The 27478-nt window shown below is 38.8% G+C and overlaps 2 protein-coding genes and 1 pseudogene across 2 annotated transcripts; 2 read left to right on the top strand and 1 right to left on the bottom strand.

Annotated features, from left to right (window-relative positions):
* Positions 1–7302: 7302 nt before the first annotated feature.
* Positions 7303–10815, top strand: LOC110683613 (pentatricopeptide repeat-containing protein At1g73710-like). The gene has a single exon (XM_021860008.1). It carries the CDS (start codon positions 7577–7579, stop codon positions 10448–10450), a length of 2874 nt encoding a protein of 957 aa, XP_021715700.1. The 5' UTR covers positions 7303–7576; the 3' UTR covers positions 10451–10815.
* Positions 10816–12640: 1825 nt separating this feature from the next.
* LOC110683602 lies at positions 12641–16153 on the bottom strand (annotated as a pseudogene).
* Positions 16154–20946: 4793 nt separating this feature from the next.
* LOC110683241 lies at positions 20947–21801 on the top strand. Its single transcript, XM_021859583.1, has 2 exons — positions 20947–21118; positions 21239–21801. Exons 1-2 carry the CDS (start codon positions 20947–20949, stop codon positions 21799–21801), a joined length of 735 nt encoding a protein of 244 aa, XP_021715275.1.
* Positions 21802–27478: the final 5677 nt, after the last annotated feature.

The following is a 27478-nucleotide window of genomic DNA, read 5'->3' as shown; positions in this document are numbered from 1 at the left end:
CTCAACAGGCGGCAGCACTGAAAAAACGAGCCACCTGTTTTGAAATGATAAAGGGAGAACTTCACAAAAAGGGGTACCTTCAACCCTTCTTAAAGTGTGTTACTCCAGAAAAGGGACGAGAGATACTAGACGATCTTCACTCTGGTTACTGTGCTTCTCATATAGGTGGTAGGATGCTTGCTCAAAGGGCAAGGCGGCAGGGCTACTTTTGGCCTACTTTGGAAGCAGATGCAATGGAGATGGTAAAAAAATGTGACAAGTGCCAAAGGTTTGGCAAACTAATTCACCGTCCGGCTACTGACCTCACTACCATTCACAGCCCACTACCGTTTGCTAAGTGGGGCATGGACATTCTGGGTCCATATACGCCTGCTACAGGCGGAAGGAGGTACATACTTGTTGCCGTCGACTACTTCACTAAATGGGTAGAGGCGGAGGTTGTAAAGGGAATCAAGACGAAAGATGTAATTTCATTCATTTGGAAAAATGTCATCACTCGGTTCGGGGTTCCCATGTCTATGGTTTTTGATAATGGTCCCCAATTTGAGACGCCTGTTCTCAAAAGCTGGTTGGGTGATCAAGGAATTGCAAACTACTTTGCATCTGTCGGCCGTCCACAAGCAAACGGCCAGGTAGAAGCCTTTAATAAAATCATCTCAGACGGTCTCAAGAAAAAGATTGAACGAGCAGGCGGCCTATGGGCGGATGAACTACCACATGTTCTCTGGGCCATTAGGACGACTGAAAAAGGGGCAACTGGAGAAACTCCATTCCTCCTAACTTACGGTGCGGAAGCTGTTCTTCCAATAGAACACTACGAGCCGACTCTTCGAGTAATGCTATATGACGAAGAGGCAAACTGGGAAGCCATGCGCCTGGCATTAGACTCACTTCCTGAAAAGAGGGGCAATGCTGTCTTGCGCCATGAGATCTATCGCCTGAGAATGACTAGATCATACAACAAAAAAGTACACAGGCGTCCACTCAAAGTAGGGGACTTTGTACTTAGAAAAATGGAAGCAATTGGTAGGGCTAATGAGTCTGGCAAACTAACTCCCAACTGGGAAGGACCCTACCGAATCTATGAGGAAGTCAGGGACGGTACCTACCGTCTGGACACACCAGACGGATAACCGTTGCCTCGAACTTGGAATGTAGATAATCTTAAGAAATATTTCTTTTGAATGATGTAAAGTAAAGAGCTACTTAATAAAAGTTTGCACTTACTATTCAATTTTGTACTACGAGGGGCATGCCGTCTGTACCTTTACAGTCGGTTACTCTCCATTGAGTTTTTCACTCTATCTTCAGAGGGGCATGTCGTCTGTACCTTTACAGTCGGCTACTCTCCATTGAGTTTTTCACTCTATCTTCAGAGGGGCATGCCGTATGTACCTTTACAGTCGGCTACTCTCCATTGAGTATTTCACTCACAATAGGGGCATGTCGTCTGGGCATGTAGTCGGCTACTCTCCATAAGAAGATGGCCGACTGGTTCCAAACACATAGCCACCCCCCTAATACTTAGCTAAAAAGATTAGGGCCTGGCCGACCCTGTGCCTAACAGGCGGCTACCCTCCTTTTACTTAGCACCTACGTTCACCAAGAACTTACCAAGGCCACAGGCCGAATGATCAGACCAGGCGCCAAGCCAACTGATCAAATCTACAAAACTAATACGACCTGTCCCAACATCATAGCAGGCGTCCGACGGCATCCCTCTGGATGAAATTCGTCGCAGAGAGCAGCTCCCTTTTGGGTGGAACATTAGTCTATAAACTAATTACACGGCACCTATACGACTGTCCACAAGGGAAACCACGTAGCCGTTTTTGAGACAAGGATAACTCTATCACTAACCAAACCAGTGGTAGCAGTTGACATCTGAGTCAGATGACCGCCTGTATTACTTGGGATAAATGCAGGGGGTACCTATTGAGTTAATAGCCAACAAACATTGGCGAATCAAGGGGTCTAGCCGGCCTACGCCGCCTGGTACCTCTACTTCTTAAGCAAAAGTGACGGCGACTGAGTAACTCCAACGTTAACTCATAGTCACTCCCTCAAATTTGGTATGGAACCTAAAAGGTTTGAGTAGACCACCTGCTTTTTGGCTAACAGGGGCACTCAAACCCCTATTCCTACTAGGTAACCTATTGAGTTAATAGCCCACAAACATTGGCAAATCAAAGGGATCAGCCGGCATCCGCCGCCTGGTACCTCTACTACTCAATCTAGATTGTGACGAAGACTAAGTAACTCCTATGTTAACTTAATAGTCACTCAACTTAGTATGGAGCCTAAAAGGCATGAGTCGTCCGCCTGTTTTTAACAAACAGGGGCTCTCAACCACTACTCTTGCTAGGTTAACAAATTATGAGTTAAAAGCCAACAAACATTGACATTAAAGGGAAACAACCGGTACCCGCCGCTTGTTATCTCTACTACTCAGTTCCTTGGCGACTAGGTAATACTCTATTTACTTGGTCAGACCACTTTCCTACTTGGTTAAATTTACAAATGTCAGGACCGCCTGCCTAAAAAGGATCCAGACAAAATAGTTCGAATACTGATTGGATAAATGGCCGACTGATCGTCTATCCTGGAAACAGACAACCAGTCGTCCAGGGGCATAGGCGGCGTACTAACTATCCGTACCTGTCTGCAACGTTCGGCCATGTAAAACAGTCGGTCTAGTGAACAATTGGATATTAGATATGGAATACTTAGACAAATTTGAAGCAAAACAAAAATTCATTAAAAATATTCAAAGCCCCGGCCCCCTGGCCGGGTAAATACAAAGCAAACGGCACGCAGGCCGTGGAAAGAATACATAAAGCTTAAGAAAGGGGCTGTTCAGTATTAGCAGCTGCCGCCTGGTCAGCACTCTTCTTGCTGGACTCGGCTTCAGTTGCATCCTTTTTTGATGCCTTACCCCCAAGCGGCACAAGCTCCACTACCGGCTCCTCCTCCTTTAACGCTTCCCCCAACGCCTCTTCTTCAGCAGCCGCAAGGATCTCTTGATTATATGTATCCGAACACTGGCGGTACGTTCTTTCCCAAGAGGCAAAGTCGGCACTGGGGAAGAGGCGGCCCCAGGTCATGCGCTGGATTTGAGCGGAGTCTTCCATCATCTCCCGGACCAGCTCTTTCTTCTCTTGCTCGGCCTTTTCCGAGAGCTCTTGGGTAAGACTCTTCTCCTGGGTCACCAGGCGTTCCTTTACGCTGGCCAAGGATTTCTCCATGGCTTCGTAAGAGTACATTTTCAGGCGAAGAGGTTTCAGCTCGGCCTTGAGATTTGTGATGGTCGCCTCCAGCTCGTCATTCTTCTTCTGGGCCGCCTCTAACTGAGCCCGAACAGCGGCGGTAGCCTGCGCCTGATAATAAAGAATATCAATGGTCAGTACTTCATTTTGGGCAATTTGAAACATTGCCTTATCACAGTCAGAGGCGGCCATAGCTTTTGCAGCCTTTACCTCTTTGTTCTTCCGATCAAGCGGCTTGCGAAGGCCGTTAACTCGGAGCAGGGCCTAAGTACAAAAAAACAGGCGTCAGTTTCCAAACAAAAAAGAAAACAGGCGTCCAGAAATTCAAATACTCAAAAATATGCTAAGTATACCTCAGCAAGGACCCCTGACCGCCTCCCTTTCAGCTGGAGGAACTGCCCTGATCATAGACTTGGCCATCTCTACCAAGTCAGGCTCCTGGGGGCCGGCTGCATCAAGCATAAACAAACGGATTAGACTTAGTAACAAAGGGAGCAAGTCTAAAATTTACAAGGACAACTTCATACCTCTAGGCGGCCCAGTTGGAGTTTTAGAAGAAGTGGCCGGCTGTTTCTCAGCCGCCACCTGTTTCCTGGCAGAACCAGGAGAGCTCCCAACAGTCGTCTTCCGGGCCTTGGGGTCCGGCTGTTGGGAAGATGAAGCTCTTGGAGCACCCGTCTAAAAAAGAAGAAAAAAGTCAGTATATGCATAAACACTCCAAAGAGAGGGTGAAAGGTTCGGAGCTCACCAAGGGTGCCCCCTTCTTGGGGGAGTCGGTTGAAGCTTGTTGTATAATAGAGGCCCGCAACATGGCCGCCGCAGTCTTGGAGGCGGTGATTTTGCTCATGGCGTCAGCTGCAAAAACAAACAGCAAAGTTAATAAAAGATAAACAACAAATGTATGGAACAACAGAGTATTCGACAGGCCGACTACCTCTTGAGCACCGACTGCTGAGGCCGCAGGCGGCCAAAAAGTACTCGTCATAGAGCCACTTGAAGCTCGGGACGCAGTGCAGGGGTACTTGCTCTCGTACCCCTGAAGTAGAGTCGACCCTCGACTCTACTTTAAAGAGTCCTTTATCAAGGATCTCTTTCTTAGCCTTGGGGGGAACAGGCGGCATGCTACGGCCGCCTGCAAGAAGGGGCGGATTCCTGTTCCACCTATTGAAGCGCTTGTTCTGCTCAATGTCTGAACTCTCAATGATGAGGAAGGTGCTCCGCCAGTCCTTCCACTTGTTTGCTTTACCTCTTGTCATGAGGTAGCCCCTGTGGCTTGTCAATTGATACCAGCCGGTACCGCCTGTCTTAGGGGTCCGGCTGAGATAGTTCATATGGGCAAAATCCTCGAAGCTCGGCTCCACCCCGTGCAGTTCGCACCCGGCCACATAGCCGAGTACGTTGACCTAGGAGTTTGGGGCTAACTGCCATAACCCCAACTCATACCCATCCAAAATCCGCTGAACAGCCGGATGTAATGGGAAGCGAAGCCCTGCCTTGATGGCCGCCTCGTAGCAGCCAAAGCAGGCGCTTTCATAACTGGAACCAGCCGACCAGACGACTGTGTCTTCTGGATCTGGCACAAACACTAGAAAGTCGGGGCCCATGGTGTGGTTTGCAATAAAGCTCTCCACTTTCTCTTGCATGGCTGTGATTCGGCCCCGAGGTACCGTGCAGTAGTAGGGGGTATTTAGCTCTCGGTAAGAGGCGGATGGTTCCGCCCAATTGTCCCCCTTCTCAACTGCGTGAGAAAGTCTCGCCTCTTGCAGACGACTGTTTTTCTCTTCTGTACCCAAAGAAGCATGGCCAGAAGAGCTTGACTCGGAATCGTCCTCCGACGAGTCTGAAGAGGACGACTCCTCCCCTCTCCCGGAGGGGCCCGCCTCCTCTCTTTGAAAAGGAGCAGATTTGTTAACTGTTAAATGGGAAGGGGTCACTATGAATCCCCCCACAGAATTGCCGGCATCCAGGCCGCCTTGTTTCACTTCCACATCTGGCGCCTGGTCAGATGTTTCACTAAGCGGCACCCTGTGGGAGGAGCCGTCTGAATTTGAGATCCTAGCTGTCTTTTTCGTTCTGGCCATCCTGCTCTGCATAGACACAGATACAGTCGGACTTTGTATAAAGGGCAAAGATGGGTCCGGAAAAGGGCAGGCGGCACTCCTAGTCCTAGATTCAGCCGTCCCCGGTGACCGGCTGATCACTAACCTAGGTCGTGTCGTGTGTTTCCGTGGTGCCATTTCAGAAAATAAAAAGAAAATTAAGAGTAAGAGAACTGAGTTACCTGAACGAGTGACGGTTGATGAAGTTCTGGAAATCCGGTGCAATCGGCTTGTCAGAACAGGCGGTAGGCAGAAAAGGTCCAAAATGTCAGAGCAAGTTCAGGGGTCCGAATGTTCTCAAAAAGTTCTCAAAGTGTGAAAATGACTCAAGACAACTCTCCCTTATATAGGCGAAGTGAGAAGGCGAAGGGTCACTTTCAGAATTCAAAATTTGGGCGGGAAAATCTCTCGTCCTTTCGCCGACTGACACCTGTAGCAGGCCGTCGCCTGTTACAGTGCGACACCTGTCACAGGTAACACGTGACCAATCACGTGCCACCTGTGAGGGGCAAATGATTAGGGGATTTTGCTCCCACCAATCGGAATGCGCCACGTGGACCAATCAGGTCCTGCCAAGTGTCCCCCAGTTGGAACAGTCAGGGCTTCCCACGTGGCACGCGCTTATTCGTCCACCTTGGACCTGTTATGTCAAGACATGTGGCATACTCCATGCCTAATGGAGAAACCGGCCACCCAGGCCCAACTTCCGAGGGAAGCCCAATCGGCCCTAGGTTTACCTAAACCTAGGATGGGCACGTTTCCCAAGGTTATAAATACCTCCCTTAATCCTCATTAAGGGAAATTAGAAAAAGAGAACAGAAACATTACGGAAAAAACACATTAATTACACACAGTAATAACCGGCTGATCTCGCTAACAAAGCAGATTACCTACATTAAACACTCTCACCTAGAGAGACCAAATCACCTTAATTTCCGCATTAATTACTCCTTAATCAGGTACTAACTTGACCGTTGGAGGCGGAGCTCACAGGAGTCTCCGTTATTTTGCAGGTACAGGCGTCCGGTTCCAGTCTCGGAATTGTAACTCTCCCGCAGGACATCAGAAAACCCCGAAACAGGTTTGGGTAGGGTGGGGTAAGTGGTGGCAGAGGTGGTGGCGGTGGCGGAGGTGCGTGTTGGTTATGTTGTTTCAGTTCTTGAGGAGATAGGAGAGAGAAGGAGGAGTGAGAAGGAAAAGTGAGATAATTAAAAAAAAACCTGTTTAACAGGTTAAAGGTCAAATGGATCTGTTGGAGAAGATGGGGTATAAAGGTTGGATTTTCAAGGAATAAAATGAAGGTTGGATTTATAGGAGGAAAAAGTGCAAAGGTTGGATTTTTATTTTCCATTTTTCCTTTTTTATTAATAAAAACTTTGAGGGGTATCCGCTTTAAACAAGTTAAAATCGATTAGTTACCTCATGAACAAGTTATATGAAACACATGACATTGTATTATTTTTTTTAAACTATTAAATAAGTTTATAAGTTAAATAAAAAAAATTAACTGGCTAAATAAGTCTTAGGTAAAATAATGTTTAAAGCGGATATCTCTCAAAGTTTATATTATTTAGAAATAATTAAAAGGTTGACTTGTTTTTAGCGGACCGCTCAAATTTTGTATTATTTTTGACAATTTTTCTCATTTACTTATTAGACAAATTTGACCTATTATACTCCCTCCGTCCTCGATTGATAGTCACTTTTGTCATTTTTGGTGACTTAAAATGTTAGTCACATTTGCTTTTTTCAAGTACCATTAATATTATTTTTTTACCAAAATTCTCTAACATTTGCGAAAATATTTGTGCAAATCTAACTTTCCCATGTAAATGTTACTTTCCCACGTATTTTAATTACTTTCTCTCTCTATTTTTACTTTTTCAATGTACTTTCTTTATTTCTCCTTAAATCCGGTGACTTTTTAGCACAAGTGACTATTTATCGGGGACGGAGGGAGTATAACTGGGTTGGGTTATGGCTTTTTTTTTTTTTAAATATATAAGGCACCAACCCATTGAGTTTGCTCGGTCGAAAAAAAAAAAACGGATGAACATAGCACTGCCCTCGTCCTCCTCTCTCTCATTTCTCCATTGAAGTACTTGTATTTTCCATTGAAGCAGCTTCAGAGGTAAGCTGTTGTTTCATTTTGTAGTCATCATATCAATTTCACAATCAAATTTGGTTGCTAATGTATTACAGAACCCTTTAATGTTAGGATTTAACTATGATATTAGGCCTCAAGTCCTTTGGCCTAGAGTGGCCGCCCCACCTGCCCTATCTCAGGGAAGGGCCTGGTTTCATTTGGGGTTTAGGTTTAAGCTTAATTGTGTTTCAAATACATTGGTGTCACACTTGAAAACCTCAAAATTTGTTAATGGTAAAAAGAAGAAATATGGGGGTACTTTACCTTCTATTTTAAGGTCTTTAAATTCTGAAGAAGATATTGAGAAAACCCTTAATTTGTATGTGGGTAAGTTGAGTCCCAAGGAATTGACTGTGATTTTGAAAGAGCAAAGTAGTTGGGAGAGAGTTGTGATGATTTTTGATTGGATTAGGTCACAAAAGGACTATGTGCCTAATGTTATTCATTACAATGTTGTGTTGCGAATGCTCGGTAGAGTTCAGAGATGGGATGAGTTGAGGCATTGTTGGATTGAAATGGCTAGAGACGGCGTTATGCCAACGAATAATACTTATAGTATGCTTGTTGATGTGTATGGGAAAGCTGGTCTTGTGGAGGAGTCTCTTTTGTGGATTAAGCATATGAGGGTTCGAGGTGTTTATCCGGATGAAGTGACAATGAGTACGATTGTTAAGGTGTTGAAAGACGCTGGTGAATTTGATAGGGCAGATAGGTTTTATAAGGACTGGTGTGATGGAAAGATTGAGTTTCAAGGTCTCGATTTTGATGATTTGAATGATATTCAGTCGCAATCTAAGCTGAAATCTCTAAGTTTGAAGCATTTCTTGTCAACAGAACTGTTTAAGATTGGAGGAAGGTATTCGCCTTCAAAGAAGGAGAATTTTGAGCTGGAAAATACAGTTAGAAAGCCTCAACTTACGGCTACTTATAATACCATGATTGATTTATACAGCAAGGCTGGACGTTTGGATGATGCAGCTGGTGTGTTCTCTGAAATGTTTAAATCAGGGGTGGCACCTGATACAATCACATTCAATACTCTTATTCACACTTGTGGAAGTCATGGACATCTATCCGAGGCTGAGGCGTTGTTTGAGAAGATGGAAGAAAGGGGAACTAAACCAGATACAAAAACTTATAATACATTACTTTCTCTTCATGCTCAAGCTGGAAATGTTGTTGCTGCCCTGCAATGGTACCATAAGATCAGAAAGGTTGATCTTTTCCCTGATGCGGTGACGCAAAGAGCTGTGCTCCATATTTTGTGTGAGAGACAGATGATTAAAGAAGCAGAAGTTGTGATTAGTGAGATTGAGAGATGTAAAAAACATATTGATGAGCATTCCATACCAGGTATCGTAAAGATGTATGTGAATCAAGGACTGCTTGAGCAGGCAAGAACTTTTTTTGAGAAGTGTCTGGTAGATGGAGGATTGTCATCAAAGACATATGCAGCAATTATGGATGTGTATGCTGAGATAGGAATGTGTGCTGAAGCTGAGGACATTTTCTATGCAAAAAGAGATGTTAAAGGAGCAAAGAAAGATGTTTCCGAATACAATGTGCTCATCAAAGCATTTGGCAAGGCAAAGCTTTATGAGAAGGCCTTTTCAGTTTTCAAGAGCATGAGGAATTATGGAACATGGCCAGATGAATGCACTTATAATTCTATTATACAAATGTTTGCAGGAGGTGATCTGTTGGATCAAGCTAAGGAAGTTTTGATCCAAATGCAGGATGCTGGATTGAAGCCACATATGCAGACTTTTTCTGCTGTGATTGCTTGCTATGCACGCCTAGGACTGTTATCTGATGCCATCAGTACCTTCCAAGAAATGATTAACGATGGTTTAAAACCGAATGAAGTTGTTTATGGGGTTTTAATCAATGGATTTGCCGAAGCTGGTAGAACTAAAGAAGCTTTATACTACTACAGAATGATGAGAGGTGATGGGATTCCTGAAAACCAAATCATCTTGACGTCCCTTATTAAGGCATATAGCAAGGTAGGTTACGTAAAAGGGGCCAAAGAGATGTACGAGTCATTGAAACGATTAGAGGGTGGTCCTGATATAGTTGCTTCAAATAGTATGATCAGTCTGTATGCTAATCTTGGTATCGTTTCTGAAGCTAAAGCTATATTTGATAATGTGCGACTAAAAAGCCAGGCAGATGGTATAACATTTGCTCTTATAATGAACTTATACAAGAACATGGGGATGCTTGATGAAGCTTCTGAAGTTGCCGAAGAAATGAAACGAGCTGGTTTAGTCACTGATTGTGCTTCAATTACCAAGGTAATGGCATGCTATGCAACAAATGGCCAGCTAGCTGACTGCGGTGAACTGCTATATGAAATGGTTGCTCGAAAATTCTTGCCTGAAGCTAGTACCTTTAAAGTATTATTCACAATACTGAAAAAGGGTGGGATGCCCAGTGAAGCAATCCATCAGTTAGAAGCATCTTACCAAGAAGGTAAACCTTGGGCAAGTGAAGCTGTCATCGCATGTGTTTTCTCAGTCGTGGGGTTGCATTCTTTTGCAATTGAATTTTGTGAAGCATTTAATGAAGCCATAAACCTTGATTCTTTTGCATACAATGCAGCTATATATGCTTATGCAGCATGCGGAAATACTGATAAGGCTTTGAATCTTTTTATGAGGATGCAAGATGAGGGGTTTAGACCTGATGTTGTTACTTATATCAATCTTGTGAATTGTTATGGGAAATCCAATATGGTTGAGGGAGTCAAACGGATTTATGGTCAGCTGAAATATCAAGAGATTGAGGTTAATGAATCCTTAGTCAATGCCATTGTAAACGCTTATAAAAATGCTAACCGACCTGATCTTGCTGAACTGGTAAGCCAAGAGATGAAATTTGGTTTTGACTTGAATTCTGAGTCGGAAATTGAACTGGATTCTGAGGAAGAAGCCTGAATATTGACAGCTTAAAAACATTTTGTATGAATTGATAGCTCCCCTTGGATTTTTACTGTGTAGATGTATTGCCTAGCAGAATACTTGAGAGTTGGTTAAACATGTGCAGTATGATCAGTTCCCCCTCCCCCCTTTTTCCGCTCCAACTGTCAGATCTTTTGTATAACATTTTTTGTAGTAAATTTAGTAATGGTGAACTCTGCTTGTAAAAGTAGTAGTAGACTTTGTAGGTTTGTAGTGATTCTGTAAATGTAGTCCTCCGTAATATCGATGCTGTAGCGTGCAAGTCATGGCATTGTGGATAATTATGGTTTATTGTGATTAAGGTGCAATTAATATAAATTAGTACTTGTGTTTTACTTTTACTAGAGTGTATCCGCAAAAAAAAAACTCAGGAGAGTTGAGGATTGAGGTTTTGGAGAAACCTCATTAACTGACTATGTAATTATGATATAGATAAGGCGCAATTTATATAAATTAGTACTTGTGTTTTACTTTTACTAGAGTGTATCTGTTCTAGGCTTCTAGCGCAGGGTATACATGTAACATGTATATTTAGAAAAATAAAAAAAATAATACTCCCTCCGTTTTTAAATACTTGCTCCATTTCTATTTTTTGCACTATTTATTTGTCCTATTTTGACTAATGTTTTATGATTTATACATAAGAAAAAATATAGTTTTGTGGGTACATGTTGGAATCATCTCAATGAATAAATTATTAATTTTTAATTGTTAGAATTTATACTTATTGATAATTAAAGATATTAGCGATCAGAGTTTAACATCGGCATGCGTGTCCAAGAGAAATGGAATCAGTATTTAAAAACGGAGGGAGTACTCCTTAGGAAAGATGGAAAAAAAATGATGGAAGTTATTTATTGGTAGGTTATAAAAAAAAAAAAAAAACAAAAACAAAAACAAAAAACAAAAAAAAACCTTAAACTCAGGAGAGTTGAGGATTGAGGTTTTGGAAAAAGCTCATTAACTGACTCTGTAAATATAATATAGGTTTGCAATGCAAGATAGACTATCATATTGACTGCTTTAAATTTCAAATCATTCTTATGATCAGGCAGCACGATTGGCTTGAATTACCATGTCTCTTCTTTCTTTATTTTGGTCATAATATATAATATGGGAATCTAATTTTGTTAACATTCCTTGTTTCAACTAATCTTGCTCCCTTCCCATTGAATAAGTTTCCTGTTTCAGTTTTTCTGACTACAGAAATGAGGTCATGACTTGCTCAGAGCAATCTAAACATATCATCAAGAGTAATACAGTTTTGAATAAAGCAATCTACCATTAGGAGTGATACAATATCAAAACAAGTTATTTGGGAGTATTGTTCTTGTATAGCCACCGTAGACACGAAAATTTTAATTAATTTTGGCCCACCCAAATAAATAAACTGAATTAATTAAATATAATTCGGGTTATAAAATAAATTAAATGAACCAGGTTAAAAGACTTTTCGTCTCCTATAAAATGGGTTAGGCCCAAACCTACTAAGTCCACTCAAGGAATTCTCGTCTCCTATAAATACACCATTCCAAAATCAGTTGAAGGGATCCAGAAATTATTATTTCAAGAGCTCATAAAACTCAAACGGAATTCTCTCTGAAGTAAGTCAACAAGCATATTAAACTCGTGCCGACTTGTTCAGATACACTCAAACACATTTGAACAGGACTAAGCTTCAAAACCCTCGTTCAGGTGTATTCAAACAAAACACTTGAATACAGGTTGAAATCATCAAACGTCACCCAGCATTCAAACTCAAGTCGACGTCATCAAACGTCAACCTACAGGTGTCACACACGTGTCATCGTCAAGCTGCGGAACAGAATCAGAGGATTTAGTTTATTTTATTATAAACCTTTTATACAGAGATTGTAACCAAAAAAATCAAATATTAATATAAATTCATTTATTACTTTATTTCCCGTCTTTATTTATTTAGACTCGAAATTTGTGTAAACAGCCACAACTATATTTCTTTGCAACTTTCTTTGAAGTCCACTGAAATCCCCCTTTACCTTGTTGCACGACATACGTTTTACAACAAGAGCTATTTTCATCGTTGCTCATTGATTAATATTTTAAAGCTACTCCCTCCGTTTTTAAATACTTGCTCCATTTCTCCATGCGCGGAGTTTAATGGGAGAAAATAATAATATATGGAGGTAGTGGGGTAAGTGGAAGAATAAAAAATTTTAAAAAGCAAAAGTAGTTGAGAGGATTGGAGGAGTAAAAAAATGTGATGGGTCCACTAGGTGAGAAATTATTGTAAAAAGCAAAAGTAGTAGAGAGGATGGGAAGAGAGAAAATATGTGGTGGGTCTATTAGGTGAGAGAAATTAGTTAAATATTATAAAAGCTTTCCAAATAAGGAAATGGAGCAAGTATTTAAAAACGGTCGAAAAAGGAAAGTGGAGCAAATATTTAAAAACAGAGGGAGTATTTATTATTGTAACAGAATACAACAGAGTAATCTGCAAGGTAACATAGACAGAAAGCAAATTGATTGGTAATTGGCTAATTGCATCATTGCAAGAGTGCAGAGGAATAGCTTCTGTGAATTCTCAACTGGGTGTGAAAATTGCAGTGTTCGCCATACAAAAGATAAGAAGCTTGGACACAGGTTTGGAGTTCCAGGATCAATTTACCAGAAGGGCGACAAGGTACTATTACAAAAATATGATCCTATGTACGGTGTTACTATAATTTTCTGCTGAGTGGTTCTACAATTCTGCCAGAACTATTGACCTACTTGCTTGCTATGTTACTTGATCGGGCTATTCTTTATCTCAGGTATCGGTGCAGGATCCTCAACACTTGACATGGGTATAAAAACTTGATACTTCAATTGGACTGAATACATGGATTCTTTTCTTCGAGTTTATGTGCCTGACACAAGTATCTAAGTTGCAGTAATATAGCTTGCTCGTCTTTTTACTTGAAGTAAAAGATTAAGACGGACAGGTACGAATAAACAGCCCAGGATTGCATGCTCATAGGAAGTACATTATATCCTAAATCCAATCAACAAAATACATGGAAATTGGAAACAACAAATGTTACAGAAGTCAATCTGCATATTAACAGTGGACTCAGAGCAAATTCAGTTTCCATCAAATGTGTTAATCACTTTATCACTTCCAGTTTCTTTGTTATATGAGTAGTTTATACACCCTCCAATGACGGTAGATTTCATATAATTATCACCGATCTGAAAAAATTCAGATCTGTTGTCAACCCAACACTTTCCAAGAAACTTTAGAGCTTCTCTTTTGTGTCACCTTCGTAAACTCTCCATGTTACTATCAGCAATCTAAACTAACCCAAATGCATTATCAACCCAACTCTTGCCAGGCAACTTTTCTGCTCCTCTATCGTCCGTCAACTTCCTTATCTTTAATGCATCATTCCAACGACCATAACATCTGTAAACGTTGATAAGGTGCACATAACTTAGATGGTTTTTAGGTTCCAGTTCCATCATTTTCAGCGCAATTTGCTCCAGCAGCTGAATTTTTGTTGGTTGTACAACCACCTAGAAGAGCTGGCCACAGAGAAAAAGAGTCTTTGCACTCAGCTTTCTCAATCAAATTTTCAGCTTCGTTTATCAACCCAGCTCGACCTAAAAGGTCCACCATGCAATTGCAATGCTCGGTTCCAGGTTTGATTCCATATACTTCAGTCATAGAGAAAAAATACTCCTGCCCCTGCTCAACCAAGCCAGTGTGACTACAAGCAAAGATGACACTAAGAAAGCTTATGTAATCAGGCTGAACACCCTCTTGAACCATTTTATTAAATAACTCGATTGCTTCAAGACCTCTACCATTCTGTGCAAAACCACTTATCATTGTGTTCCAAGAGATCAAATTTCTGTTAGGCATCTGCATAAACAATCTCTGCGCATAATCAACGCACCCACATTTTGCATAGAGATCAACTAAAGCAGATTCAATAATATGTCCTCTCATGCCCTTCCTTATATACTGACAATGAACCTCTCTTCCCTGTTTTACAGCAGCCAAACCTGCGCAGGCCCGGATAAGGGTTCCCAAACTGTAAAGATCAGGATCCTTCATCATCCTGAAAATCTTAACAACAGACTCAAATAACCCATGTTGACAGTAGCCATTTAACAAGGCACACCAAGACACAGCATTCCTTTTCCTCATTCTATCAAAAAACGCGTTGAGAATGTCCCATTTGCCCACATTTCCCATACATATCTACCAGGCTACTCTCTGCCACTACATTTCCACAAAGCCCAGCTGTGATGACCCTGGCATGAACCTCTTTCCCTTGCTTCAATCTCTCTAAGTTCCCACAAGCTGACAAAATTGACCCATACGTAAACTCATCTGGCACCACCTTATACTCCGTTTGCATAACATAAAAGTATGCCAAACCCTCCTCATACAAATCATTCTTTATCAAAGCGGAAATTATCGAAGACCAACAAACAGGATCTGGTACAGACAATTTATCAAACACATTGCGCGCATACATCAAACACCCATTCTTCCCATACATATCCATCAACGCACTAGCAATTACATCATTTAATTCAAACCCGCCTCGGAAAACAACCCCATGAAAGCATCTACCAAGCCTAACATCCCTAATTTCAGAACACGCCTTAATTCCAGCCGACAAAGTAAAAGCATTAGCCTCAATACCATCATCTAACATAGCCCAAAAATATCCAATCGATTTCTGGGGTTTCACCCTTACATATCCAGAAATCATTGAAGTCCAAGAAATCACATCTTTTGTACCCAATTCATTAAACAATTTTGTTGCCAAATTCAAATTCCCGCCCAATTTGAAATACAAAGATAATAAGCTATTACCCACAAGACTGTTTGCAATAAGACCAGATTTTGTGACGTAACAATGGAGTTGTAAGCCATGATTGAAACACTTGATTTTGGTTGCTGTTTGTAGAAGAGAAGCATAAATTAAGGGTCTTACATCTGAGCTGATTTCTGCTGAATTAATGGTGTTTAGGAGTTTGAGAGATTCGAACAATGCGCCTGATTTGCAGAATGATAGGATTTGAGATACGTGGGATGATCGGAGAGAGGTGTGATTGCAGTTGATCAACAATTTCATGGAATTATCACCAATTTCACTATGCGAAGATGGAGGGAGTTTTGTATTTCAACAATTTAATTTTTATTTTTTTATTTTTATTTTTTTGGTTAAACACAGAGGGCCAGAGGTACGAACTACGAAGAGTGAAGCCGAAGGTAAGTGCCTAATTGGATCGATCAAAGTTGCCATAATTCATTTGGAAAATTTGGGAAAATTTGCCAATTACTACTGCATATTAAAGCGATTTTAAAAATTACTACCGCGAAATAAAAAAACTTATGACTTATTACCATAAAAACTTTTTAAAAATTTAAATTACTACAAACCTCCACTTTAAGTCCTTGATGACGTCACTAACCCATTTTAAACCCATGGTTAAGCAATTTAAACACCTAAAAATAGAAGAAAAATAAAAAAGAACTAACCCATGGTTAACCCCCCTAAACAAACATAACTAAACCTCCCTCTTTCACTCACTTCCCCTTGTTCAGAAAATTGAGCATTTGTGAAATCTCTCCAAATCTCTCCAAATTAAAGGTATTTCTCCAAATTGACGACTGATACTTCCCATCTATACTCAAATCGATTCAGGTAAATTATCAATTTGTTTAATTTCGCTATCAAACATATTGTCTAACTGTTTTTGAATTCCAGGGTTTAACGAATTTTATGGAATTCGCAATATAGGGTTTTTTTTATTGCAATTTTGATTAACAAATTTAGGGCTATTGTATACTTCTTTGAATTAAACTATGATTTAAACATAATAAGTGATTGAAGTTTCTGTTTTTGTTGTTGACTTTGTAATGGTGACAAGGAGATGTTTAAGGGAACAAGGTCAGTGGGTTGAAAATGCAAGTGTGGGTTGAACGCTTCAATTAGGAATTCCTAGACCAAAGAAAACCCTGGTAGGAGGTTGATAGCTTGTCCAAACTGTGATGCGTAGAACAATACAAGAGGATGCCCTCATTTTGTGTGGTATAATGAAGAAATGACAATTTGGCAAAGGGACTTAATTTTGGGGCAGCTAAAATGATATTTTGAAGAAACAAATTGCTGATGTGAATCGTAATGCAAGGAAGATGAACACTCAATATGTGATGCTGAAAATGAGGCACACTGCTGCAAATTTAGGGGTTGTTTTATGCATTAGCTTACTTGTTATTGTCATTGGGTTTGTATGATGTTTTGTTAAGTAGGTTGTGTTGTTGTTGGGAGCTGGTTTATGTTGTTATTAGGACGTAGTTTGTGCTGTTGTTAGTGATGTTGGTGAAGTTAGTTATGTAGGGTATGCTAAGGCCAAAAATAGTTGTAACAGATTTGGTTTGAAAGAAAAGAAAGATGATTGACATATTTATGCTTATTTTGTGTGTCTTGATGCTTAAAACTGTAGCATAGATGGATATAGACATATTGCATCAATAATCACATCCTTAAAACCATACATAAAAGTAGTTAATTGTTGTTACAAAAGTGAATAACTAATTTCAAAAGTTGCAAATTCTAACAAGTCTGATGAATGTATTGTCAATAACTTGCATTATAAATTAGGCACAACAAATTTGTAAATGACAAAAGTCATAAGTTCACTGAAATTCCAAAGACTACAATTGTATAAAATGACCTAATTTCCTACATAACGGCTTAAGCTACTTGGGCGTTGTGAGGGGCCTATAAAGGTACTGTTTAAAGCTTGAGAAGAGATATCCACCACATCATCCTGAGTTGCTTGTTGTGTTGTTGATTGTTGCTGCTAGAACATCAAAAAAACAAAATCAAGAATTGAATTTGACAACAATACATTTATAAGTAAAAGGTAAAGGTTATACCAGTTTATTAGTTGCCTTTCCCTTCACTTTCCCTTGTGCTCTATCCTACCTGTCTTAAATAACCCAAGGGTCAGTTAAGAATGGCTTACCTCCCTTGTTATTTGGTTCTGGAGATGGTGGGTCAACATACTCATTCTTGCAAGTTTTTCTGTTATGACCAAATTACTTGGCAATTGGAACATTTCCTAGGGTTCCCACCCAACCTCAACTGTTGATGAGCTTCTTCAACAGCCTTCTCAGCATCTTCCTCTGCCTGTTTTTTTTTTCTCTTGTTCTTTGAAGGCCTTCCTGGCATCATCCTGAATAGTGGACGAATAGGTTCTGGGTAAGGAGCATGGGAGGTATCACTAGATCATATGTAGCTCTATATCTGTTCTTGGAGTACACATCATCAACATAGTCTTTTAGATCACTTCTCATGTACAAGATGCAAGTATAACCATGATGGCAAGGATTTCTTGTTAATTTCCAGTTGCACATATGTGTGCCCCAAGATCAACTAGAAACCTATTAGTGTTGTTCTCAACCTCAAATAGCTCCTCAGTGCTTCTAGTCACAATGTTGTACTTTCGTATTCTCTTAGCCCAATCAAACTGTTTTTCGCATATGGCATAAACCTACCAGTCATTGCTTGCACTCCTTCCCTCTTTTGACAGTTTCTTTGCATCACATACCTTCTCATCCACTCCATATGTGTTAAAATAGGCTTGTTCCTAGCTTGTCTCAATACATTGTTTAAACTCTCACACATATTGTTCAGTAACATTTTTTACTTAGGATTGGTAGAGAAGGCATGTCTACTCCAACATTGAGGTGGAATAGCAGCCATGTAAGCATGTGCAGCCTCTGACATGGTTTTAAGAGCGAGCATGTGTGCATCAAAATCCAATTGATGCAATAAGTGTGTGTATATATATATATATATATATATATATATATATATATAGATATATATATATATAGATATATATATATATATAGATATATAGATATATATATATATATATATAGATATATATATATATATATATATATATTAAGCATTAGAATTTGATCCAAGACAATCACATATCAACTAATACAAATAAGTTTCCAAATTTAATCTAAATGATTGTTATACAATGATTCAAACATGAACCATCAAACTTGTCACAGTTAGATGTCATACCTTGGTTGTTGCTTTAGCAGCTTGCCATAGCAACTCCTTGTATGCAAGTCCATTCCATTTTTGCTTAAAGTTGTTCCAGATATGTCTCCAAAAGAATCTAACTTTAGCTTTTGGCACAACTGCTCTAAATGCTTCAAGTAGTACTCCGTGTAGAATTCAACAACAGATTAGGGTTAACTAAGCGAACTGGAAAAAAAGTGTAGAAATAAAAGGGTGAGAGAGCAATGACATGCTTACTTTCTGCCTATCTGACATGAAAGTATAACCATGCCCATCAATTGTGCCAAGGGCAGAAGCCAATAAGTCTAGAAACCATATCCATGAATATGTCTTCTCTACCTCAACAACACCCCAAGTAAGGGGATAAATGTTGTTGTTCCCATCAGATGCTACAACAACCAAACAAATTCCTGGATATGCTCCAGTTAGAAGACACCCATCTAATCCTATCAATGGCCTATAACCCATTTGAAACCCTTCCATGACATGTTTCAAGCAAATGAACATCCTTTGAAAAATTAGTGGTGGCCTCTCTATGTTGTAACACATACATATGGCCATACTCCCCTAATTTTTCTTCTTAATGGCACCAACATAGTCCCAAACAGCCTTGCACTTGTCCACCCCATCACCATACAACATTAGCTTTGCTCTTGCCCTAGCATACATAATCTGTAGTAACCACGAAACAATCCTGTCTCCCTCAACACTCTCTCACCAAAACCCTTTGTGAGATGCCAATCTTGGTCACTTCTCCAATCTTCAAAGTATTTTTCAACCAAAAATTGTGCATAAACCTTCCTATTCCTTTCATCAGTTCTACAGGTGTGCTTGAGCCTCATTCTTGTGATCATAAATGTGTCTTCTAACCTTTTATTTTTCCCTAAAACTTTGAAGTCACAAAGTACTTATCCAAAAGTACAAGCTTGCTTCTTTAATATTTTAGGATCCCAAGGGTACTTGCACCTTTTCTTATAGTAAGTGGTGACTACTTTCTTGCCATTATGAAGATAGTAGTAATCATAATTGTTCTCATATACATGCTGCCTGAGTGCTTTTTTGAAGATCTCAACAAATGCAAACCTTAAACCCAATCTCAACCTAATTGGATGGTAGAAATCAGTTTCTGCATTAAATACAGGACAGATGTTCACCTCGTCATCCGACCCATCTAGGCTGCCAAGTTCTTCTGAATCTTATTCAAGCTCATCATCCAAATTTAACCCACCCTCAAGGTCTTTATTAAGCTTTTGCTGAACCCTTAGTGAATCTTGTTAAAATTTTAGCTGCTTGCCCTAGTGAAGTGTTAACTCCTTCTAGAATTTCCTCCCTTTAACCCGCAATAAATAAATCTTCATCAACATTTTCTTTTAGATCTTCTTCTTGCAAAGGATCATCAGACTCACTCCCTTTGTCTTTTTATGTCCTGATTTCATAATCATGATCAGACCACCTCCCTTCCCCCTTACCCTTACTCTTGCCCTTATCCTTACCCTTACTCTTGCCCTTCCCCTTATCCTTACTGCTACACTTTCCCTTGCCCTTAGTAGCTATATTGTTAGTAAATGAGACTTTTAGTGTTCAGCAATTAGTGAAGAAATTAGTGAATAAAATTGAATGTACTAGAGTTATTAAGATTAATTGAAATGCCAAAAGTTGTGACTCTTCATTGCATCACAATAATGTAGAAGGCATCCCTCACCCCTGTATATTGTACTCTCGTACATATCAACATAACATAAGAAATTTTCCTACTTTCTTTTCTACATACACTTTTCCAGCTTTATTAGGAGCCTTATAATCTTAAGGGCCTGGAAAAAAAATCCAGAAGGTAAGAAGAAGAAACTGAGCAGTTGAAGTATGGCTTCAACGTCAACCTCTTCCATAACTTCTATGCCAGCACCTCCTATTTTCACAGGAGAGAATTATGATTATTATTGCATAAAAATGAAGCTTTTCTAAAAGCAAGTGCTTTATGGGAGATTATGGAAATTGGTTTTGTACGAAAACAAGGAGTGCAGTACACATAAGCACAATTAAAGAAGATAAGTGATGATGAAATGAAGGATGCTAGAGCCTTATCTCACATCATCAATTGTGTTCTGACACAATCTTCCCCAAGATCAGAGAGCCTCATTAGCAAAATAAGCTTGGAGTCTTCTTGAGGAGGAGTTCCATGGCGATGAAAAAATCAGAAATATTTGACTCAATACTTTGAGGAGTCAATATGATAATATGAAGATGAAGGAGAATGAGGATATAAAAGGTTACACTTCTAGATTCATGGAGGTTATAAACCAAATGAAGATCTATGGAGAAGAGATTTCAGATGCAAAAATAGGGTAAAAGATCTTAGGATCTTTGGTCAAAAGGTTCAACACAATGTCCACAATAATTGTTGAATCTAAGGACATCACAAAACTCAATGTGACGGAGTTGATGGGTTTGTTGCTTGCCCATGAGCATAAATTTACAAAGGATGATTTAGGGAAATCCCCACCCTCGGAGATTGCTTTTCTGTCAAAATCTCATCAAAAATTTCTATTCAACAAAGGCAATAACCGGAAGAATTAGGGAGACCCACGATCTGACAGAATAGATAAGGAGCAGCCATAATCAAAAGGGAAATTCCCTTCATGTGGTATATAAAATAATACAAATCATCTTGAAAAAGATTGCTATCACAAGGGGAAACCAAAGTGCAGCCATTGCAAAAAACTAGGCCTTTTCGAGAAGGATTGTTCGCACAAACAGAAGCAACAATTGTCAAACACAAATGCTCGTGCTTCCAATGAATCAGAATACTATTTGTTTCATGCACGTCAACCGATGAGTGCCTGTAGTAGCAAGGAAAGATGGTTTATTGATAATGGGTGCACATCCCACATGACAAAAAGCTTATTTTGCAAGCTTGACTCTTTCATAAAAGTTCCAGTTCATATAGGGAATGGTGCTGTTGTACAGTCCACCGGAAAAGGCACAATTGGTGTTCAAACCAAGAAAGGTACGAAGTACATCAATGATGTCCTCCTTGTTCTAGATTTTAATGAGAGTTTGCTTAGTGTTTCTCATATGGTCAACAATGGTTATTCACTTGTCTTTGAGAATAACCATTGCACTATCACTAACTCCAATAAGAAAGAGATTGTAAAAGTTCCGATGGAAAATAAAAGCTTTCTCTTAAAGTGGGATTATCCAAGTGAGAATGTGAATGTTGCAAACTCAAGCGACACATAGCTATGGCATATGAGGTATGGACACTTTAATATCCATGCTCTTAATGAACTTCACAAGAAAAATCTAGTGAGAGATTTTCATGCAATTTGTGTATCTAATGATCTTTGTGAGTCTTGTCAATTTGGCAAGCAACATAGGATGCCTTTCCCTAAGGATAATGTGTGGAGAGCATCAGAAAAATTGCACCTTGTTCACATTTATGTTTGCGGACCTCATCGAACATTATCTCTTGGTGAAAACAAGTATTTCATCCTTTTTATCGATGTTTTCACCTGCATGGCGTGGGTGTATTTCATGAGAGAAAAGTTTGACATTTTCAGTTTTTTCAAAAAATTCAAAGCACTGGAAGAAGCTCAAAGTGGCTGTAAATTACAAAAAATCAGATCAGATTGAGGCAGGAATATACTTCCTCTAAATTTAATATTTTCAGTGAAGATGAGGGAATTGAACATCAGCTTACAGTGGGTTATACACCTCACAAAAATGGAGTTTTTAAACGAAAGAATAGAACGGTGATGGAGATGGCTCTCTGTATGTTAAGCGAGAAAAATCTGCCAAAAAATTCTAGGCAGAAGCTGTTCGCATATTTGTTTATTTGATGAAGAGGCTGCTCACAAAAGCGGTTCAAGGCAAAACTCCAATTGAAGCATGGAGTGGTAGAAAGACAATAGCAAAACACTTGAGAGTATTTGGATCAGTTTGCTATGCTCATATTCCATCTCAAAAGAGAAGCAAACTTGATGTAAAAGCCGAAGGAGGAATCTTCCTTGGCTATGATTCACAAGCCAAAGGATATCGACTTTTCAATCTTAGTGATGAAAAGATCATGATCAGTCGAGATGTTGAATTCGATGAAGATGCAAGTTGGAATTGGGAAGAAGAGAAGGTTGAGAAGAAATTTTTTCTGGCTGGCAGTGAAGTACATGATGAACCTAGAGATGAGAATACCGAAGAAGCTCCTTCCATACCTATACAAGCTGGAAATGGCACTGGTGAAACTAGTGATGATGATAATGCCACGGGTCCTAGAGGTAAAAAGTCTCTCTCAGATTTGTACGAGGAATGTACAGTCTTTCACCAAGATCCGGAGGAATGTGAAAGATGTTACCTTGGTCTTGAAGAGACCCAAACATATGAGCAGGATTTTGAAGACAAAAGGTGGAAGCAAGCAATGGAAAATGAAACCAATATGATCAAGAAAAATCAGACTTGGGAGTTAGTTGGTAGACCAAGTGTCGCAAAGTGATTTTGGTCAAGTGGGTCTACAAAATCAAATTGAATCCTAATGGGACCATAAGCAAGTTCAAGGATGGATTGGTCGTCAAAAGATACTCCCAACAAGCAGGAATTGATTATTACAAGAAAATTTTCTTTTCGTAGCGATTATTTTGCAAGGATTGTACATTCACTACAATATGCAGTATGTTTGTGAAATAATTAAGGAAATCGTATCATTTTACAATCGCCATGGTTTTCCCATATAAAATCGATACGGAAAACATAATACTACATATCCACACTTTTTTTTGCACATTTATAAAATTATGAGAAATCGTATCATATACAATCGCCACTAAATCCCAAAAATCGATACGAAAAGCCTTTTCTATACTAGATATATAAATATTGTGTGACAAATAGTTCATAAAATATGTCATACCTTATTGGTGAAACATTTAATATAAGAGTTTGAGGTTGCATGTTCGAATCTTGTAAAGATCATGTGTATGTTTTTTTTTTTTGAAGAAAATGAGTTTAACCTTTATAGTGATTATAATCGATACAATAATCACCACGATTGGATGTAGTTTTTCGTATCGATTATTGAGGCCAACCCCAACGATATTGAAAACCACTACTAAATGCTAAGGCAACGGGGGATATTGTATCGAATGACCATTCGTCGGGAAAGCTTTTTGTTGCAATTACAATCGATACTAAAGGTTAAAATAATCGCTACAAAAAGGTTATTTTCTTGTAGTGATATGGATATACATTTGCTCCAGTGGTTAGGCTTGACAAGGTGAAAAGTCTGATTGCTTTAGCAGCTCAAGAGAAGTGGAAGATTTATTAATTTGATGTCAAGTCTGCCTTTCTCAATGGTGAACTTGAGGAGGAAATTTACATTAAGAAACCTCCCGGATTTTCTCTTAAAGGGCAAGAAGAAAAAGTGTGCAAGTTGAAAAAGGCTCTTTATGGGCTAAAACAAGCGCCACGAGCATGGTACAACAAGATTGACTCATATCTATGTACTTGCACAAGGATTCATCAAAAGTAAAAATGAGCACTCTCTATGTGAAGAATCAAGGAGAAAATGATTTGCTCTTTATTTCACTATGTGTTGATGAACTTCTTGTTACGGGAAACAATTCAAAGATGATCCTGTCGTTTAAGGAAGAGATGAAAAGGAAGTTCGAAATGACAGACTTGGGCTTAATGAATTACTTCCTAGGGATAGAAGTTCAACAAGCTGAAGATGGAATCTTCATCCCTCAAAGGAAATATGCAAATGATGTTCTTAAAAAGTTTCATATGCAAAACTGCAATCCTGTTAGTACACCTCTTGTTGTGAATGAGAAGCTGTCCAGAGATAATGATCAAAGGAAAGCTGACACTAGTACAAGAGCTTAGTTGGATGACTACTTTTCCTTATAGTAACAAGGCTAGATTTGATGTTTGTAGCAATTTTTCTATCAAGGCTCATGAGTGAGCCAAGTGATGTTCATATGGGTGTTTCCAGAAGAGTACTCAGGTATATAAGAGGAACCTCATATTTTGGTGTTATGTTTAACATAAATGCAAACTTTAAATTGTTTGCATTTTCAGAAAGTGACTGGAGGTTCAAAAGATGACATGAAAAGTACTCTAGGATATGATTTTTCACTTATATCTGGAGTGTTTTCATGAATTTTGAAAAAGCAAGAAGTAGTAGCTCAATCCACAGCAGAAGCAGAGTACATTGCAGCATTGGCAACTGTTAATAAATTTGTGTGGCTTAGGAAAATACTTTCTGACTTGAGACACAAACAAGAAGAAGCTACTGAAGTTCTAATAGACAATAAATCAGCAATTGCTATTTTAAATAATCCAGTTTTTTTCAGCATGACAAAGCACATGAAGATTAAGTATTTGACGTAGGGAAAATGTAGGTCGTTATCTAATCTTCCCAAGAGCTAAACAAATTTATAAACACTTAACAAACCTAAATACGAGTATAGAGGTAAGTCAAGTGTCAAATTTAAGGGAACGGTAATGTTCAATCACTCTCAATTATGCGCCTAAGCTAGGTTGAAGTCAAAGGTAAGAGGTAACACTAATAACTAACAAAACAAACAACCAAACAAATAAAACACTAGGAATGGGGATCAACAAGTAATCATGACAATTTCAACAACTTGGGAAGATCATGTCAATCAAAGGTTGAGAAGACTAACGATAAGAGCTATCAATTGGAATCAAAGAGCTATCTCCTAATCATTAAGCTAGGATTCAATATGAATAAAAACTAAGAGAATCTCAATCCAAACCAATCGATAATTGCAATTCCTAAATCAATTGGTTGTGTCATTAGCAATTACAATCCAATTAGCATAATTCTCAAGGCCTAATCAAATTATGTTACGCATATGCAAACCTTCATTAATCACTTTAATCTCAACAATCAATCAACAAAATTCCCAAATTAATCACAATCAATCAATCAATCATACAAGTTTCACCAGATTTATAGCCAAACAACTACTACTCAAGAATAATCATCTATCAACAATCAACTAAAGAAATCAAGAATCAACAAAATATCAAGAACAATTACACTAATCAAGAATCAAACATCAAAATTAAACGAAACAAACATGAAATTAAACAAAGCAATAAAGAGGAGAGAGAGTAAGAAATCCTCATTGATTGATAATGGAGATATTCAATATAATTGTCATCTTGAATATTTGATGAGGGACATTATTTATGTCACTCTTAGTGATAATGTAGACACCCATTTGTGTCTCCCCGAAACCAAACCCAGTGATGAGTACCCTTCACGTCGAATCGTAATCGAATGAAGCGAAAGTGTGGAAAGTCTAGTGTTGCGGAAAGTTTTATTTTCTCTTCTCTCTGTTTTTGAAAACTTATTTTAAGAAAACAGTCAATCAAGTTTGGTTGGTCCATGATATGGGTCCAAGAATAGTGTAGTTGGATGGGGCTTGCAAAGACCTTTCCAACGATATATTATAAGCCCAATTCCGATGAATATTGAGGAAGTTATGGCCAATTTACCAAACTGGGCCCGATTTGAGCCTTATATACGGCCCAATGATCTAGGGGAGGGCCTAATATGATTTATCATTCCTAATGTAATTAGGAATGATTTTGGTCTTCTAGATTCTTCTAGAAGGTTCTTTTCATTCCTAATTCAATTAGCATTGATAAATTGACTTTTGTTGATTTTTCAGAGTTTTAATCAAAATCAAATAGCATTTTCGAGGAAATTATATGATTTTATCCTCCAGTACGGTAAACTTATCTGATTTTCGAAAACGCGTTAAAAACAGGCTTGTCGCCTAACCCCGGGCCTTGGCGCCTAGAACCAGGCCTGGCGCTAGTGTTGGTGCCTGGTGCCAGTTAGCCAAGGGTCGCGCCAGCTCTGTTTTCTGTGCGTCAGACTCTGTTTTGTTTAATTTATCTTTTTGGCTAATTTTCTTTATAAATATCGTATTAAAAACTCCGTTTTCATTCATCATCTACATCCAATTCTCACCTACAATTAGCAATCATTCATTCTCTAATTCTCTCTTAATCATTCACCAATTTTCATGATCTACAATCAGTTTTAATTAGCATTCATTCATCGTTCTTCTCTAAACTTTGTTTTTTCATACAAAATTCCGCATTCGCTAGATCTAGAAACACCTACCCATATTCGAAGTTGCCTTCGCCCTAGACGTGAAAGGTTTAATTTATGAGGGTTTGGTCCCAAGTCTCTATTTCAATTATTTAATTTAATTGTTTGTTTATTATTTTCCTTGAAGTTACTAACGTGTGTATTTTGTATTTAGAAAGAGGTACGAGGCATCAAAGTAAGTACTTTAATTGATTAATTGATGTTATGATGTAGATATCATGTTTACATTGTTATTATGATATTTCTAGTATCATGTCTAGGGTAATTTTAATATTAAATATGATTGTTACGATGCTTCCTATGTTCTTCCTAATATTTATGATTGTTAGTATCATGTTAGGGTTAAAGATTTGATTTTTATTGCTTTAGTGACATGATAGGGTTTGTTATTAATCTTGTTAGTATCATGCCTAGGATCTTACTATTATTATTATGCTTTAATATTAACATGATTATGATTATGATTATAATTGTTATAATTTATGATGATTATAATTATTATATTGATTATTTATTATGTTTCTTGATATTTATTGTTATTGCTTGATCACGCCTTTATGCATGTTTAAAGGGAATTTGTACTTGTCATCATGCTTAATAAGATAATTAATAATCTTGTTTAGGGTTAATCGTGATTATAATTCAAGTGATCGCCAATAATAGTTTATTTGTGCATTAAATTCAACCAACATAGACAAACATGTTTAGGGTTAATTCTATTGATTGTACGTTACTCAGAAAGCGCACATGAATACGATCAGAATAAAGTAGAGGCCT

Source organism: Chenopodium quinoa, unplaced genomic scaffold, assembly GCF_001683475.1.
Source record: "Chenopodium quinoa cultivar QQ74 unplaced genomic scaffold, ASM168347v1, whole genome shotgun sequence".
In the NCBI taxonomy this organism is placed as follows: Eukaryota; Viridiplantae; Streptophyta; class Magnoliopsida; order Caryophyllales; family Amaranthaceae; genus Chenopodium; species Chenopodium quinoa.
This window is presented reverse-complemented; position numbering and strand designations above follow the sequence as displayed.

Excerpts from the sequence above, each read along its gene's own strand:
- LOC110683613 (XM_021860008.1), top strand. The coding sequence starts at position 7,577 with ATGTTAGGATTTAACTATGATATTAGGCCTCAAGTCCTTTGGCCTAGA.
- LOC110683241 (XM_021859583.1), top strand. The coding sequence starts at position 20,947 with ATGTCCACAATAATTGTTGAATCTAAGGACATCACAAAACTCAATGTG. Across the intron at positions 21,119-21,238 it reads AAAATTTCTATTCAACAAAG|ATTGCTATCACAAGGGGAAA; the intron begins GCAATAACCGGA and ends ATCTTGAAAAAG.